The sequence below is a fragment of the Borostomias antarcticus genome (genome assembly GCF_949987555.1).
Source record: "Borostomias antarcticus genome assembly, chromosome: 2".
NCBI lineage: Eukaryota > Metazoa > Chordata > Actinopteri > Stomiiformes > Stomiidae > Borostomias > Borostomias antarcticus.
The window spans coordinates 32,392,359-32,407,533 of record NC_140235.1 but is presented as its reverse complement, the minus strand read 5'-3'; the positions used below and the strand labels follow the sequence as shown (position 1 = coordinate 32,407,533).

The 15,175-nt window shown below is 48.5% G+C and overlaps 1 protein-coding gene across 1 annotated transcript in view; it reads left to right on the top strand.

Annotated features, from left to right (window-relative positions):
* Positions 1 to 15,175, top strand: part of mllt10 (MLLT10 histone lysine methyltransferase DOT1L cofactor) — a gene marked incomplete at its 3' end in the record, with an annotated part of 41,468 nt that overhangs the window by 3,935 nt on the left and 22,358 nt on the right. Inside the window, exons 3-6 of the mRNA XM_084454511.1 lie at positions 2,662 to 2,716; positions 4,340 to 4,449; positions 5,933 to 6,036; positions 6,419 to 6,512. Coding sequence (XP_084310637.1) covers positions 2,662 to 2,716; positions 4,340 to 4,449; positions 5,933 to 6,036; positions 6,419 to 6,512 — 363 coding nt within the window. The remainder of the gene's footprint in view (positions 1 to 2,661; positions 2,717 to 4,339; positions 4,450 to 5,932; positions 6,037 to 6,418; positions 6,513 to 15,175) is intronic.

Genomic DNA, 15,175 nt, shown 5'->3' with positions numbered 1-15,175 from the left:
CACTGGTACCAGGTTAGGCCGATAAGCCTACTTTCCAAATGTCACGAAATAACCCCCCAATACAACTCCAAAACTATTCTGTAACTAGGACCTATTTGAATAGGCTAGCGCAGGACCTATATGAATAGGCTAGCGCAGGACCTATATGAATAGTCTAGCACAGGACCTATATGGATAGGCTAGCGCAGAACCTATATGAATAGGCTAGCGCAGGACCTATATGGATAGGCTAGCGCAGGACCTATATGAATAGGCTAGCGCAGGACCTATATGAATAGGCTAGCGCAGGACCTATATGAGTAGGGCTGTAGGATTGTATCGATACAACGATGCATCGCGGTACGTAGTCTCGCGATACTGTATCGATCTTTCAGCCCGGAGTATCGATACAGCCGGGCGCTGTAAAATTAAAAAAAAAAAAAAAAAAAACTTTTTTTATTTTTTTATTTTTTTTTATTTACATTTTTAAATCCAGTTTAAAAAGCATATTCTACAATATTAAGTTAAAAAAGCATACATATAAATAATTTTGAAAAACCATAAATACTACAATGTCATTTAAAAAGCATGGATATCAAATGTAAAATATTTATTAGCTAGCTCTCTGTCCAGTCATTGAGTTTGAGTTATCTATATAGTGCATTTGAGCCATTCAGTTTTCAGTCTTGAACACTTAAAATCTTTCAGTAAATGATGTGTGTATCGCAATACGTATCGTATCGTATCGTTTGTATCGTGACCTCTGTATCGTGATACGTATCGAATCGTGACCTGTGTATCGTGATGCGTATAGTATCGCGAAATCCAAGATGATATACAGCCCTATATATGAGTAATGCTATTTGTGTTGCATGTACACAACATGTAGACTACTGAACATGTAAAAATGACGACTAGGCTACTTCTTATTTTAAGCATTGCTTGATATTGCTTCATCTTAGCTAGCCAGGTAGTCTAATAAGCTGACTGACTCTGGTTAGCCTTGTTGTCGACTCACATTATGAGCAAACTTTAGGAGTTGTTATAGGGGCCCCGTTTTTTAAATCGGTATGCTCATTCATAACTATGTTAAACATGATCCTGCTAAGCAGGGATTAATTTGACAGCTTGCTGAGCTGCATCGGCGTGTGTTTTAGCTTTTCCAGGCCATGGCACACTGTTTGCTCAACTTGTCCCCAGTAGGCTTAATAATATAGACTATGCAATGCTGTCACCTACGGGATAGAACGAGTACTCGAGCACTCGTTCGGAAACACCAAAGAGTATTGAAAGCCTGTAAAATGGTATTCAGGAAGGCCCTATCCAGGCTCAACCAGCGGAATCCGGACTTGGAAACCCTCTCCCTCGCCACGTTAGGGGGAGCATGTCTTTGGTTAACATTGTTGACATGAGCACAGTCTGTCAGAGTGCAGTCCATTGAACAGATTTCTGTCAGTCAAGTTTCTCTCTAATCCCTAAAGTCTGATTGTTAATTCCTTGTGTCAATTATGTTTTTATCACCAGTTAATCCAAGGTTAAGATTTGAAATGTCGGATTTTTGCTAGTTTCGCTTTGCGAGTCCTTCGTGAGAGGAAGTAGGCTAGGCTACAATATGTATTTAAAAAGAGCAGCCCAATCAAAATGGCGAAAATGATGAGAAGTAGCCTAGGCTATTAGGTCTGAGTTTTGAAAGATCAATTTACGATTCAAAATCAATCTTCGTGAATTTCAAGATTCATGAATCCCGAAATCGATCTTTTAATATACGCCTTTTCCTGTGGATGCTTGAAGCTTTTAAACCCATTAGACTGGCATGTTAGCTAGCTATCTCGCTAACATTAGTGCTGAGTTAGCTAGCTGGGTAGCTAACACTCTAGCTTATAAATTTAGATAGCTACTGGGCTCTAATGGACACATGACACACAGAAGCGACTGCACTGTTTATAAAAAATAAAAAATAAAAAGGTGAAATGATGCAAATATTCTTTGGTTACCCCACACAGAACTGAATACCAAGCTACTGTGGAAGAACATGCCCCTCCCTATGGTTCACAGAACCGATTACCAAGCTACTGTGGAATAACATGCCCCTCCCTATGGTTCACAGGAGCGGCCTTGAGCTAGATGCTGCACAGAGCCTCTAATCATCGGCTTTAATTTGTCATTGAGTTATCGACGAGTTGATTTGCTGCTAAAATATTTCGTTTGTCATCTCAAACCCTCACGCTCAAGCACAGTCATTGTGGGTGGTTGGGTTTCTGTGTGGTTGCATCCAATCGGAAGTGCAGGACAGAAGATAAAAATGCATGCGCACACACACTCACACACACACACACACACACACACACACACTCTCACGCACACACACACACACACACACACACACACACAGAGGAAAAGGAAGCAGCCCTAAGGAACTGATAGTGAAGACGTTCTGCTGGAGAGGCTACAGCTCGGTGCCAAGGCTATTAATGCCCTCCCCTCTTGCACACACACACACACACACACACACACACACACACCCCTCAGTGACAGCTCCGTTGCAGCCTGGTAGCAGACGGCAGTTTGTCCTGATGCCCTGTGTGTGTGCATCGACAGTGATTGTACTGGACGCTCAGACATGTGACCGGAGTGTGCAGTAATAACAGGACAGGCTCAGCTCATGTTCCCTTGTCCTTCCAGAGGTGTGAGCTGTGTCCCCACAAAGATGGCGCCCTCAAGAGGACAGACAATGCTGGTAAAACCCTTCCCGTCTGCTGTCTGACATGCACATGTGCAAACACACACAGATGCTGTGGTTGGCGGCTGCTTATTTTTCCCGTTAATTGTGTGACAGGGCCAGGTTTAGGGAGCGTGATGTGATCGTCATGCAGAGCGCTTATGCATGTGTGCCACGCACGCACACTCAAGTTGTGTGTGTGTGTGTGTGTGTGTGTGTTTGCGCTTGTTTTTTTATGAGGGGGTGGGCCAGGATTGGTTTAGTGCCGGGCTGTGAGAAGGCTCCTCTCCCCGGGTTCATCTGGAGGTCACAGCGGAGACTGTAAACATGGCCCGTGTGTGTGTCAGAGAGAGGCACAGCTGGGGGATTCTGTCCAGGCCTGCAGGGAGGCATCAAAACATCACCAACAGCATTTTAGTGCTCTCTTCTTCCCTCCCCCTTTCTCTCCAGTTCTCTCCATCACTCTCTCCCTCTCTCTCTCCCTCCCCACCAGTATGAGATTGAGGGTGCGGTTGTTTCAGGTGTGGGGGGGGGGGGCGTGTTAATCTGTGATGGCAGCCCGGTGTGTGTGGTGCTGCTGGTCGTGTGCCTCCCCTGGAAGCAGAGCTGGGGGGGCTGGGGGGTGGAGGCAGAGCTGGGGAGGATGGAGGCAGAGCTGGGGGGGCTGAATGGAGACACTGATGTGCTGCGATGCACTTCTGAATAGGAGCTACGCTCTCCTGCTTTTATCCACACCCCGGTTGCTCTCATGTGTAGCGTCTGTACGTGTACGCGCATGTGTGTGTGTGTGTGCGCGCGTGTGTGTTTGTGTGTGTGTGTGCGTGTGTGTGTGTGTGTGTGTGTGTGTGTGCACGCGTAGAATCTGCCCTGGTTTTATGGCCCTGTTTTATAGGCCCCTGCTAGATTCTTGGAGGGACTTCAAAACAACAACACCCCCCTTTCACACCCTCCCACCCCTGGGGAGGTCAAAGGCAGGTCAGGGGTTCAACTGTAAGTTTAAGCCTGTTTTTGTTCCTGTGATGGGGAAAACAGACACCCCAATGTGAGCAGGCTTCCATCACCATCTGACCTTCCATTCAACTCTCTCCCCCTCAACGTCAGCTACCAGCTAGCACCTCTGCCTTTCTCCTTCTGCCCAGTAGGGGGGTGTGTGTGCGTGTTTGTGTGCGCGTGCACGTGCGCGCGCGCAGATGATGATGTGTGTGAGCGTATACCTCGTGGGCGACCTGGGGCGACCGTAGCTCAGTTGGTAGAGCGGATCGTTCAATGATCGAAGGGTCAGTGGTTTGAATCCCAGCTCCGACTGTCCACATGTCGAAGTGTCCTTGAGCAAGACACCTAACCCCAAATTGCTCCCAATGAGCAGGTTAGCACCTTGCATGGCAGCTACCGCCATTGGTGTGTGAATGTGTGTGTGAATGGGTGAATGAGAGGCCATTGTAAAGCGCTTTGAGTGCCGCTAAGGTGGAAAAGCGCTATATAAGTGCAGTCCATTTACCATTTACCTCGTGTGTGTTTGTGTGCACGTGCAGATGATGATGTGTGTGCGTATACCTTGTGTGTGTGTGTGTTCAGGCTGGGCCCATGTGGTGTGTGTGTGCGTGCCTGTGTGCCGATTCTGATGCGTGTGTGTGTGTTCAGGCTGGGCCCATGTGGTGTGCGCCCTGTACATCCCAGAGGTGGAGTTCGCCAACGTCTCCACTATGGAACCCATCGTACTGCAGTCAGTCCCCCACGAACGCTACAACAAGGTAACCACACACACACACACACACACACCAGGGTTTCCGTTAGCCGGTAATTACCGGTTTTTGTCCGGAAAAATCTGTTGAAGTCCGATATATTAAAATCTCTCCGGTCATAATGTCCGGACAAAATAATTCCCCCTAATTGTATTAGGCCTACAATAGGCTAAAATTAAATTTCCATATATTATGATTCCTTTTGAATATAAAAAAACGAATAGGCCAATTAATTTTGTTCTGTTAATGTGTAGGCTACTGCCTATGCGATGAAAAAACAGCCGTAAGATAAACCTGTCTATAGGCTAGCGGGCCACCATAGATAAACCTGCCTATAGGCTAGCGGGCCACCATAGATAAACCTGCCTATAGGCTAGCGGGCCACCATAGCAAGCGAGAGGGAGCCCGATCGAGGTACGGAGCTTGAGGCGAAAATGCATAGGCCTATTAATATTGAATGGAAATTAGCCTATGCACGTTGTAAGTTCTTACACTTTATTTAAGTAGGCTATATTTATTTTCAAAGAGTTTTGTTCTATTTTAGCCTCACTTTATTTAAGTAGGCTATATTTATTTTCAAAGAGTTTTGTTCTATTTTAGCCTATCTGATAAAAGGCCGAAATTAGGCTGTAGGCCTAGCCTATGAATTCCAATCAGCGCAGCCGTAGGCCTTAAATTAAAATGTTACAAGAAGCCTACATGTTGCCTCTTGCACTTTTAAATAAAAATGTTATATCTAGACATGCATTGTGGCATTTCTTTATTTAGCCCAGCCCGCCTATCAGTTGTTTCTCAACAGTTATGTCCTCCTCATCCTCATAGTCTACTGCGATGTCTGTGGTTATAATGACGCTGTTTTATTGATAAAAAGGGTAGGCTAAAACTGGAAAGATAAATTAGTAAACACATTACTGTCGCAAATCCCAAACCAATTAGCCTACATCCTCAAATCCGATTCATGCAATTGAAATAAACATTCATGTTCTAGCCTGCAGTCGCAATTCAAAGGTGACTATTTTTGTGGCTGTGCAATTACATATAGCGCATGGAATCATGACAGCCTATCACACATTTAATCATACAGATGCAAAATAAGACAATAAATGGCATATATAAGCTACACAACGGCTAATCACGACAAACACCTATAATAGGCCTAATATTATATTATAATATAATGACCAGAATTTCTCCAGTTTGTCCGGAAAAGTCTAATCTTCCTGGACACATTCACCGGTACGAATTTTCTCTAACGGAAACCCTGACACACACACACTTTAACTTGATATGCTGAATCCGGCCTGTATGCTAGGCCTGTAGCACTATGTTTGTCTGTGTATTTTATATGTATATTTTTAAAATATGTCCGTGTGTGTGTCCCTGTGTGTGTGTGTCCCTGTGTGTGTCCGTGTGTGCGTGTGTCCGTGTGTGTGTGTCCGTGTGTGTGTCCGTGTGTGTGTGTGTGTGTGTGTGCGTGCGTGCGCTGGTGCAGACGTGTTACATCTGTGAGGACCAGGGCAGAGAGAGTAAAGCGGCCAGCGGCGCCTGCATGACCTGCAACAAACATGGCTGCCGCCAGGCCTTCCACGTCACATGGTGAGGCCCGCTCAGATCAGCACGGCCATCTTGATTATCAGGTGACCTCTCTGAGGAGAACCACACCCCGTCTTCAGCTATGGCCAGTTTAGGAACCTTTAAATGTCCTAGGACTGGTATGAAGGTCAGGTTTAACCCTAACTGATCATTACTGATAAGATACTGTAAGGACAAGCCATTACAAGAATTCCAATGTACCTGTACTTGGTACACATGGCAAATAAACTTCCTATTCTATTATTCTAACTCTATCTCCACCCCTACTCCCCCTCCTCCTTCTCCTCCTCTCCTCCTCTCCTCCCCCTCCTCCTCCCCCTCCTCCCCCTCTCTCCCCCTCTCTCCTCTTCCTCTCCTCCTCTCCTCCTCCTCTCTCTCTGTGCAGTGCTCAGTTCGCTGGGCTGCTATGTGAGGAGCAGGGGTCCGATGCTGACAACGTGAAGTACTGTGGATACTGCAAATACCACTACAGCAAACTGGTGAGTCTGCTCCTGCACCTCTGTCACACACACACACACACACACTAGTATGGCTGGGTAGTAGTTGTAGTACTGGATCGAAACAAACTGATACCAAGTAGCATCGAAACCTCTTCAGTCAAACCAGTACTTCATTCCATCCTTTTTGTGTTGAGATCTAGGAAAAAAGACGTTGTAATATGGTCCAATCACCGCAAGCGTTCTTCAATTTAATGCGACACGTGATTGGCCCATTACGGCAGACGGCTACAATCCGTCTGGTGAAATCGACTGCAACTGCGAGTTGTTGACACAGTTTAGCCATGGATGAGTTTAGCACGCTGAGGTAATGCTACCAAAACGCTCAAAGGTATGGTTATACTACTATGGTTATACTATGGCGCATGGTAAAAATAAATGCATAAAAACGCGGATTTCTCCCATTACCTAGCTAGCTAGCTAGCATTAGCAACCCTACTGTAATGCATTGCTTAGTGCATTGGTTACTTAGTGGTAGTTTTAACTTCTGTAGCAGCGAAATGTGTTTAGGCTAACATTATTAACTAATGTTATGCTTAATGTTAAGACCCCCCTAGGCCTACTACCACCACAACTGCTACGGCTGATGTTGCCACCCCCAGCAGCAGCCTTGACACACCGTTCACATTAGCTGCAAGGTCACGGATGACTAAAAAATGTGTAGTCACTGTCGGTAGTTATATTGTAATAAATGCAGTTTGATACTCTTTTAAACACTTTCAAAATGTATTCATGTAAAAATGATTTGAATGTGGGAGGATTGATGGCATTTTACACAACTGAATGCTTACATTCTCACGATGGTTATGGAATGGAAAAAAAGCCCAAAATAAATTCAAAGTATCGATTGAAGTATTCAATTGGTATTGGTATCACTTTAAGGGTACTGGTATTGGTACTGGTATTGTAATTTTTGAAATGATACCCAGCCTTACACACTAGGGATGTGTGCGACTAGTCGTTTAAACGACTAAATGGTGCAGCTTTTGCTAGTCATTTAAGAAATAATAGTCGATTAAACAAAATATAATATAATTAGATAAAAATAAAAAGATTTATAAAAAGACTTAAATAATTAGTCACCTCATTCATTCATCTGCGCAATCCCTATTGTTTATGCTGCGTTCCTTTTGTATGGGGGCTCCGGATTTGGCGCCTATACACCTAATACGTAGCCTATCGTCTGACATCTGCGGTCTTTAATATTATAGTAATTTAACTTATGCTATTCAATGATCAGGGGAGCACGGCACATTGCCACTAAAGTGTGCTCATATTAATTAATGTAGCCTAATCATTTGGTTTGTGAAAGTCAAGACGTGACGGAAATCTGTGCAACAATAGGCTATGACTAGATTCCAAGAGGCGCGCTCGCTTTCACAGTCTAATTGCCGAGTTGAACTCTGAAGGAGGCAGACCATTAAATTCGCAAAACATAGGTTTATGCATACTAGTATACATCCAAGCAACTGTCACAAAGTACTCCGTGTTTTAAATAGCCAAACCAGACTTGGAGCGAGATGCGCAACGAGTGAAAATTGGCTTCCGCTGAATGTTGGTTAGAAAGATGGAGAAACTTTATTGCAGACACGCAGGTCCATATAAAACATATATATATATATATATATATATATATATATATATATATATACACACACACTTTCATAAATCTACAATTCGTCTAGGCTATTTTTTGCACAGTAGGCTACTATTTCTTTCACTTTATTATTTGCATCATTCTTTGTGGACCAATGTTTGAATACATTTGCCTTTAAAAGTTATTGCACTCTCTGACATCCGCGGTCTTTATGTGAAGTCTAGTTTTAGCCTACTGAAACATTACAGGCTATAGGCTAGCCTACTCTTCTTCAATTAAACAAAATAAATCACATTGATATATTTGCTAAGTAATAAGCTGTAAGGACAGGCTGAACAACTGTTTTGCACTGGCAAACAAAGGAGAGTGTGTGACAGCCCTGCGCAACACATGCAAATTGGCTGCCGCTGAGTGGTTGGGAAACATCAAGAATAGTCATGCATCTTAGCTTGCAGAGTTTGAGAAACATCCCCAATTTTTCTAACTAGCACTTGTAGAAACTTGGGAATCCTGTTTTTAGACTAGTCGTGTAATCGGTTACAAAACCACCGTCTAGTCGTCAGTGAAAATAGTCGCTGCGCACATCCCTAATACACACACACAGGTGTGCGCATGCACTGACTCCTCTTCACTGATAACGATAGCGCCACCATTCTTATTGGCCGTTCAGAATGCCCGTTTGGGTTTAGGTATTGGTCCATGCAACGCTTTGTAGATGCAGAACTCAAAAAGCCACAGCAGTGTATCTTTAACGAGAGAGAGAGAGAGAGAGAGAGAGAGAGAGAGAGAGAGAGAGAGAGAGAGAGAGAGAGAGAGAGAGAGAGAGAGAGAGAGAGAGAGAGAGAGAGAGAGAGAGAGAGAGAGAGAGAGAATTAGCTTTAGCTTTAATTCTCTCTAAAGCTGCCATTACACATGTACCCTTAAGCCCTTAGTTGACCCCTGAACTTTGAACCTTGACGCTGGAGTATTGTATTATAAGGGTGGGTATGCCTGTTAAATATTTGTTAGTATTTATGGTCACTCCGTTATTGTGTGTGTGTGACGGTGTTAGCCTGCAGGGTGTGTTTGACGCTGTTAGCCTGCAGGGGCCTCACACACGGCTGTAGCAGAGGTCAGTGTGTTTCTGAGGCCTGGGAGGTGACCAGGTCTCTGTGTGTCAGTGCGCATTTCTGTCACCAAAGCAGCCTATTTCTCTTACTCTCTCCACCACACACACGTACACACACACACACACGGGAATACCTTTCATCTCTCGAGTGACTTGGCACTCCTCGCCCACTGGTGAAAGCCGAGCCATCACTTAATCACCTCCTGCCACTCTGCGCTCTCTCTCTCTCTCTCTCTCTCTCTCTCTCTCTGTCCCCCCAGTTCTTCTCCCTCTTGTCCTCCCTCCACCCGTTATCCTGCAGCCCCTCCCCCTCTCTCTCTGCACTCTCTTTCTCTCTCTGCTCTCTCTCTGCTCTCTCTTTCTCTCTCTCTGCTCTCTCTGCTCTCTCTTTCTCTGCTCTCTCTCTGCTCTCTTTCTCTCTTTCTTTCTCTCTCTCTGCTCTCTCACTCTCTGCTCTCTCTCTCCCTCTCTATTTGTCCTCCCCCAACTCCCCTCTGATCCCTCTAATCTCTCTGACAATCAGCAGTGCTTCTCTCTGGCACGCCGTCCCCCCTTCCTCCCCCCACACCCCCCCCCACACACCCCGGTCTGTGTGCGCTAAGCTCAGGCCGGGCGCAGTGGTTTGGGTTCCCGTGGCTAGCGAGGGTCCCCAGGGCCCCGGAGCCCACTGTCCCGGTGGAGGGCCCCCTGGCTGGGGGCGGAGTTCAGCCTAGAGCGCATGCAGTCACATCTGACCTGGTATTCATACAGCACATTCAATACACATCTAACCTGGTATTCATACAGGGAAGAGGGAGGAGTAAATAATGAATGAGGCAGGGAAGCGGTGCTGGGGGGGGGCTGATCAGACCTGAGGCAGCTCTGCGCTGGTGGGGGGGGTTGGAGAGGGGAGCTTCACACACAGGGCGGGAATATGGAACTGTGCATAGAAAAACACTGCATAACATAGAAACACACTGCTTTAGATAGAAACACACTGCTTTACATAGAAACACACTGCTTCACATAGAAACACACTGCTTTACATGCACACATATAGTCCCACATTCTCTCCAGAGCCCCTGCTGGGGCTTCAAATTTGTGCTCCGCCCCTTAATTTGTCAAAGGAGCCCCCCCTACAAACACACAAACACACACACTCACAACACACACACACGGCTCTGCTCCCACAACTGAAATATCAATGGGATTTGGAGGGAAGCGGAGCAACTGAAGAATTGGGATTTAGTGTGCTGGGGTGTCAAATTAGAATGGTTTATATTTAGAGTGTCCCCCCCCCCCCCCCCCCCCCCCACACACACACACAGCGATGACATTTGGAGATGTTAACATGTTGATGAGAGGCCGGCGCTGTGGTATCGACCGCGCTGAGCGGCTCTGGATGGGACTGCGTGATGTCATTAAGCCGGGCCCGTATGGACCGGGGGGCCGGCCTGAGCACCAATCAATGGCAGACAAAAGCAGTGCTGTTAGCGGAATGGATTTGATGCGCCGCCGCGCCGCGTGCGTGACGGATGTCAGAGCCGGGAGCAGCAGACTAGTGATGCAGACTGGATGTCAGAGCCGGGAGCAGCAGACTAGTGATGCAGACTGGATGAGAGACCGGGAGCAGCAGGCTAGTGATGCAGACTGGATGAGAGACCGGGAGCAGCAGACTAGTGATGCAGACTGGATGTCAGACCGGGAGCAGCAGGCTAGTGATGCAGACTGGATGGTGGAGCAGCAGACTAGTGATGCAGACTGGATGGTGGAGCAGCAGACTAGTGATGCAGACTGGATGGTGGAGCAGCAGGCTAGTGATGCAGACTGGATGGTGGAGCAGCAGACTAGTGATGCAGACTGGATGGTGGAGCAGCAGACTAGTGATGCAGACTGGATGGTGGAGCAGCAGACTAGTGATGCAGACTGGATGGTGGAGCAGCAGGCTAGTGATGCAGACTGGATGTCAGACCGGGAGCAGTAGGCTAGTGATGCAGACTGGATGTCAGACCGGGAGCAGTAGGCTAGTGATGCAGACTGGATGTCAGACCGGGAGCAGTAGGCTAGTGATGCAGACTGGATGTCAGACCGGGAGCAGTAGGCTAGTGATGCAGACTGGCCCATGGCTGCTGACAGTAACGTGGCCTGGGTCTGCTGACCAGACCAGGGATTTATTTTCTCCTGATTGGCGGTTGACCGATGGCTGTAGGTTTGCTTGCTTCCGTCCTGTTCGGGGCAGTTTAACTCCATCCTGCTCGGGGCAGTTTAACGCAGTCCCACTCTTAACTGCGGGCCGTGAACGAAGGGAGATGTTCCGGTCAGTTCTTGACTGGAGGTCAACATTGGGCCTTTTTAACCACAGATCCAGGGTCACATGCTCGTTAATACCCACATATGGTTTGAGGGAGGGAATTGGGACGAAGGCAACCCGATCCTAGGTGCTGTCATTAAAGGCGACCTGTGACCCCACCTGACAGAGGTCTGTGACGGTAAACGTATCTCTGACCGCCGCACCTCTTCTCCGGGGCGTCTCCATGGCAACGGGCGGCGTGCTGCGTGCGGTGGACTCGTCGTGGCGATCGATAGCCGGGGCCACTCAGGAGCCCGGCGGGGGTGGCGCTCTGCCTTTATGTGGATTTTAAAGATATGGAACAAATATGCCTTCGGGAGAAAGATATCTGGGTGATTTGATAGAAAGTGTTCCTTCCTTTCAGTGCACCCCTGTGTGTTGGTAGATCCTCCTTTGTCTGAAACTGCCATCATTTGCTTTCTCAAAACCAACCATTCTGTGACCAATTTCCATGACGATGTCTCTCTTTGACTGTCTCTGAAAGCAATTTCTTTTGGTTCGAGTTTTATGTTATTTTTTTATTTTTTTCTTCTCCTTGTCTGATGTGCCAGGAGGTGTCTGTGGGCTCCTCCTCCTCCTGGAGTGTTCAGGAGGCATCTGTGGGCTCCTCCTCCTCCTGGAGTGTTCAGGAGGTGTCTGTGGGCTCCTCCTCCTCCTGGAGTGTTCAGGAGGTGTCTGTGGGCTCCTCCTCCTCCTGGAGTGTTCAGGAGGCGTCTGTGGGCTCCTCCTCCTCCTGGAGTGTTCAGGAGGTGTCTGTGGGCTCCTCCTCCTCCTGGAGTGTTCAGGAGGCATCTGTGGGCTCCTCCTCCTCCTGGAGTGTTCAGGAGGCATCTGTGGGCTCCTCCTCCTCCTGGAGTGTTCAGGAGGCATCTGTGGGCTCCTCCTCCTCCTGGAGTGTTCAGGAGGCGTCTGTGGGCTCCTCCTCCTGGAGTGTTCAGGAGGTGTCTGGGCTCCTCCTCCTCCTGGAGTGTTCAGTAACCCAGAGTTCCTCTCTGCCTTTTTAGCGCAGGAGCAGGGGCCGTGCTAGTAGGTCTCAAAGCTTAAGTGACTCTTCCTCTCAGTGTATGGATAGACCCTCAGACCAGGACAAGAAAGTAAGGCAGTTCCTCCTGATCTACCTCCTCTCTACGTCTGCACACACACACACACGCACACACACGCACGCCACGACCGGGACCGCGGAAGGACGACGCGCCCTCTCTGGCCATGCTCACATTGTGGAGGGAACGGACGCCAGCGCAGACTCAGCTGAGGGGCCACGCACGGCGTGGATAGAACAGAAGAGCTCATCCATACCCCCCCCCCCGGGGGCAGGGGCAGGGGGGCTCCTGGGGTCCAGGCTAATAAGCTACACTTTATTAACACTGCTGTTAATCAGTCATGGCTGTTAGCAGCAGCACCGAGTGGAATCGGAATTTAATGGCGGCCGAGTCTTCTGTTCCGCCCGTTTCCTCCCCTACCTGACGGAGCGGGAGCAGATCTCAACGCCGCTTGCCCTCCCATCTTCAATTAGATTAAGCCCATCAATCTCTGTGTGGAACGTTAGAGGAATCTCACACACACAGAGCTCTGGACGGTTGATGCCCATGCAAGCCTGTTCCAGATCACAGCCGACTAGACGCTCACTAGTTATAGTTCAGCTGACTGAGCGCAATACCGTGGGGTTGGGCGTCCCAGGCCCTCTACAGTGTGAGCTGCACGTGCGAGAGAGAGCGCGTCGTTTTCCCTCGTCCCCTGTCATCAACCCCCCCCAACCGTGACCATGTTTGGATCGCACCCCTTTAAAACGCTTCCGTCTTCCCTTCCCAAACCTCTGGCTGTCGCTGACTCTGTCCTGATTGGCTGGGCGTGAGCTGACGCTCTCCTGATTGGCTGGGCTTGAGCTGACTCTCTCCTTATTGGCTGGGCGTGAGCTGACGCTCTCCTGATTGGCTGGCCGTGAGCTGACCCTCTCCTGATTGGCTGGCCGTTAGCTGACACTCTTCTGATTGGCTGGCCGTGAGCTGACGCTCTCCTGATTGGCTGGGCGTGAGCTGACGCTCTTGATTTGCTGGGCGTGAGCTGACGCTCTCCTGATTGGCTGGGCGTGAGCTGACGCTCTCCTGATTGGCTGGGCGTGAGCTGACGCTGTCCTGATTGGTTGGGCGTGAGCCCATTGATGTCACCGCAGAGAACGGAGACTAGAAGGGTTTTTTTTTTTTTTTTTTTTTTTTTTTATAAAAGGTGCCCAAACAGACCCCCCCCCCCACCCCCCCCACCCCATTATGACGTCAGAGGAAGTCACCCTCTCCATCAATCTCTCTGTCACCCGATTGGTCTGTCCTCGATTGCTCCGCCACCATTGGATGAAACTCTCGTGCTCTGATTGGATATTGTGCTAGTTTGAAATCATCTCTCCTTTCAGTTTTTTATTTTTTTATTTTTTATTAATTTCTTCCAGATTGTTCTCTTACTTTTCCAGAGAAAGCAACTCATTTTTTTATCTGACTCATTTTATAAGTGGTGAGTGGAGACCATATTTGGCATGTTCCTTAATGTTTTGTGTTATTGCACTCAATAGATTATGACGTATGATCCACCTTCTGGATGATGTAAACAATGTTAGTAGGATGTGCTTGTGTGTTTTGTCCTGTGCGTGTAGTTTTGTGTGTATGTATGTTGTGTGTGTGTGTGTGGGGGGGGGGGGGTTGTGTGTGTGTTTGTGCTTGTGTGGGGGGGTGTGTGTGTGTTTCAGTATTATGGTAGCGTTAGTATAATCAGGGTTTCCCCTCGTCCTGGCTTTTGTTACTACCTCCTGATTTGCATTAGTTAAAAAGCCCTTCCCCCCTCCTTGTACACACACACACACACAACCTCTCCTCTGCATTCCAGGGTCAGAGGTCAGAAGGCTCAGATGTGTGTGTGTGCGTGTGTGTGTGTGATCAGAAAGCTCAGATGTATACCTGGCTAATGCTAAACCCTGCCGCCAAACAACAAAGGAGCTAAAAGCTTCAACACTCAGGGAGCCTGCAGGAAACACGCACGCACGCACACGCCGGCTGGTTGGAGAGCCCACAGGAAGGGGCACAGGGGAATTCCTGCCGGGCTCGGGTGGATTATTTTCCCCGTATTCTTCCTGTCCCTCTGTCCTCCCCTCCCTCCCCCCTCTCCCCTCTTCTTTCTACCCCTCCCCTCTCTCCCCCTCCCTCCCCTCTCTCCCTCTCTCCCCCTCCCTCCCCTCTCTCTCCCCCTCCCTCCCTTCTCTCTCCCCCTCCCTCCCCTCTCTCCCCCTCCCTCCCCTCTCTCTCTCTCCCCCTCCCTCCCCTCTCTCTCTCCCCCTCCCTCCCCTCTCTCCCCCTCTCCCCCATGTGTCTACGGCCCTGATAAGAAGCAGCCTTTTGTCTGAGGTGTACCTTCCTTCCTTCCTCCCTCCCTCCCTCCCTCCCTCCCTGGCCCGTGTTCTGTTCCCCGTGTTCTGTTCTTGGCCACGAGGCCCAGGGTGCAGCGCTGCCAAGCAGGGAACCGTCCCCCTGGTGTGGTGTGGACTGTTTAGACAAGCACAAGTGTGCCTGTCAGGGAAGCCAGCGAGCGCGCCAGTGTGCGTCTTGTTGAGGAAAGCGTGCACGCGTCTC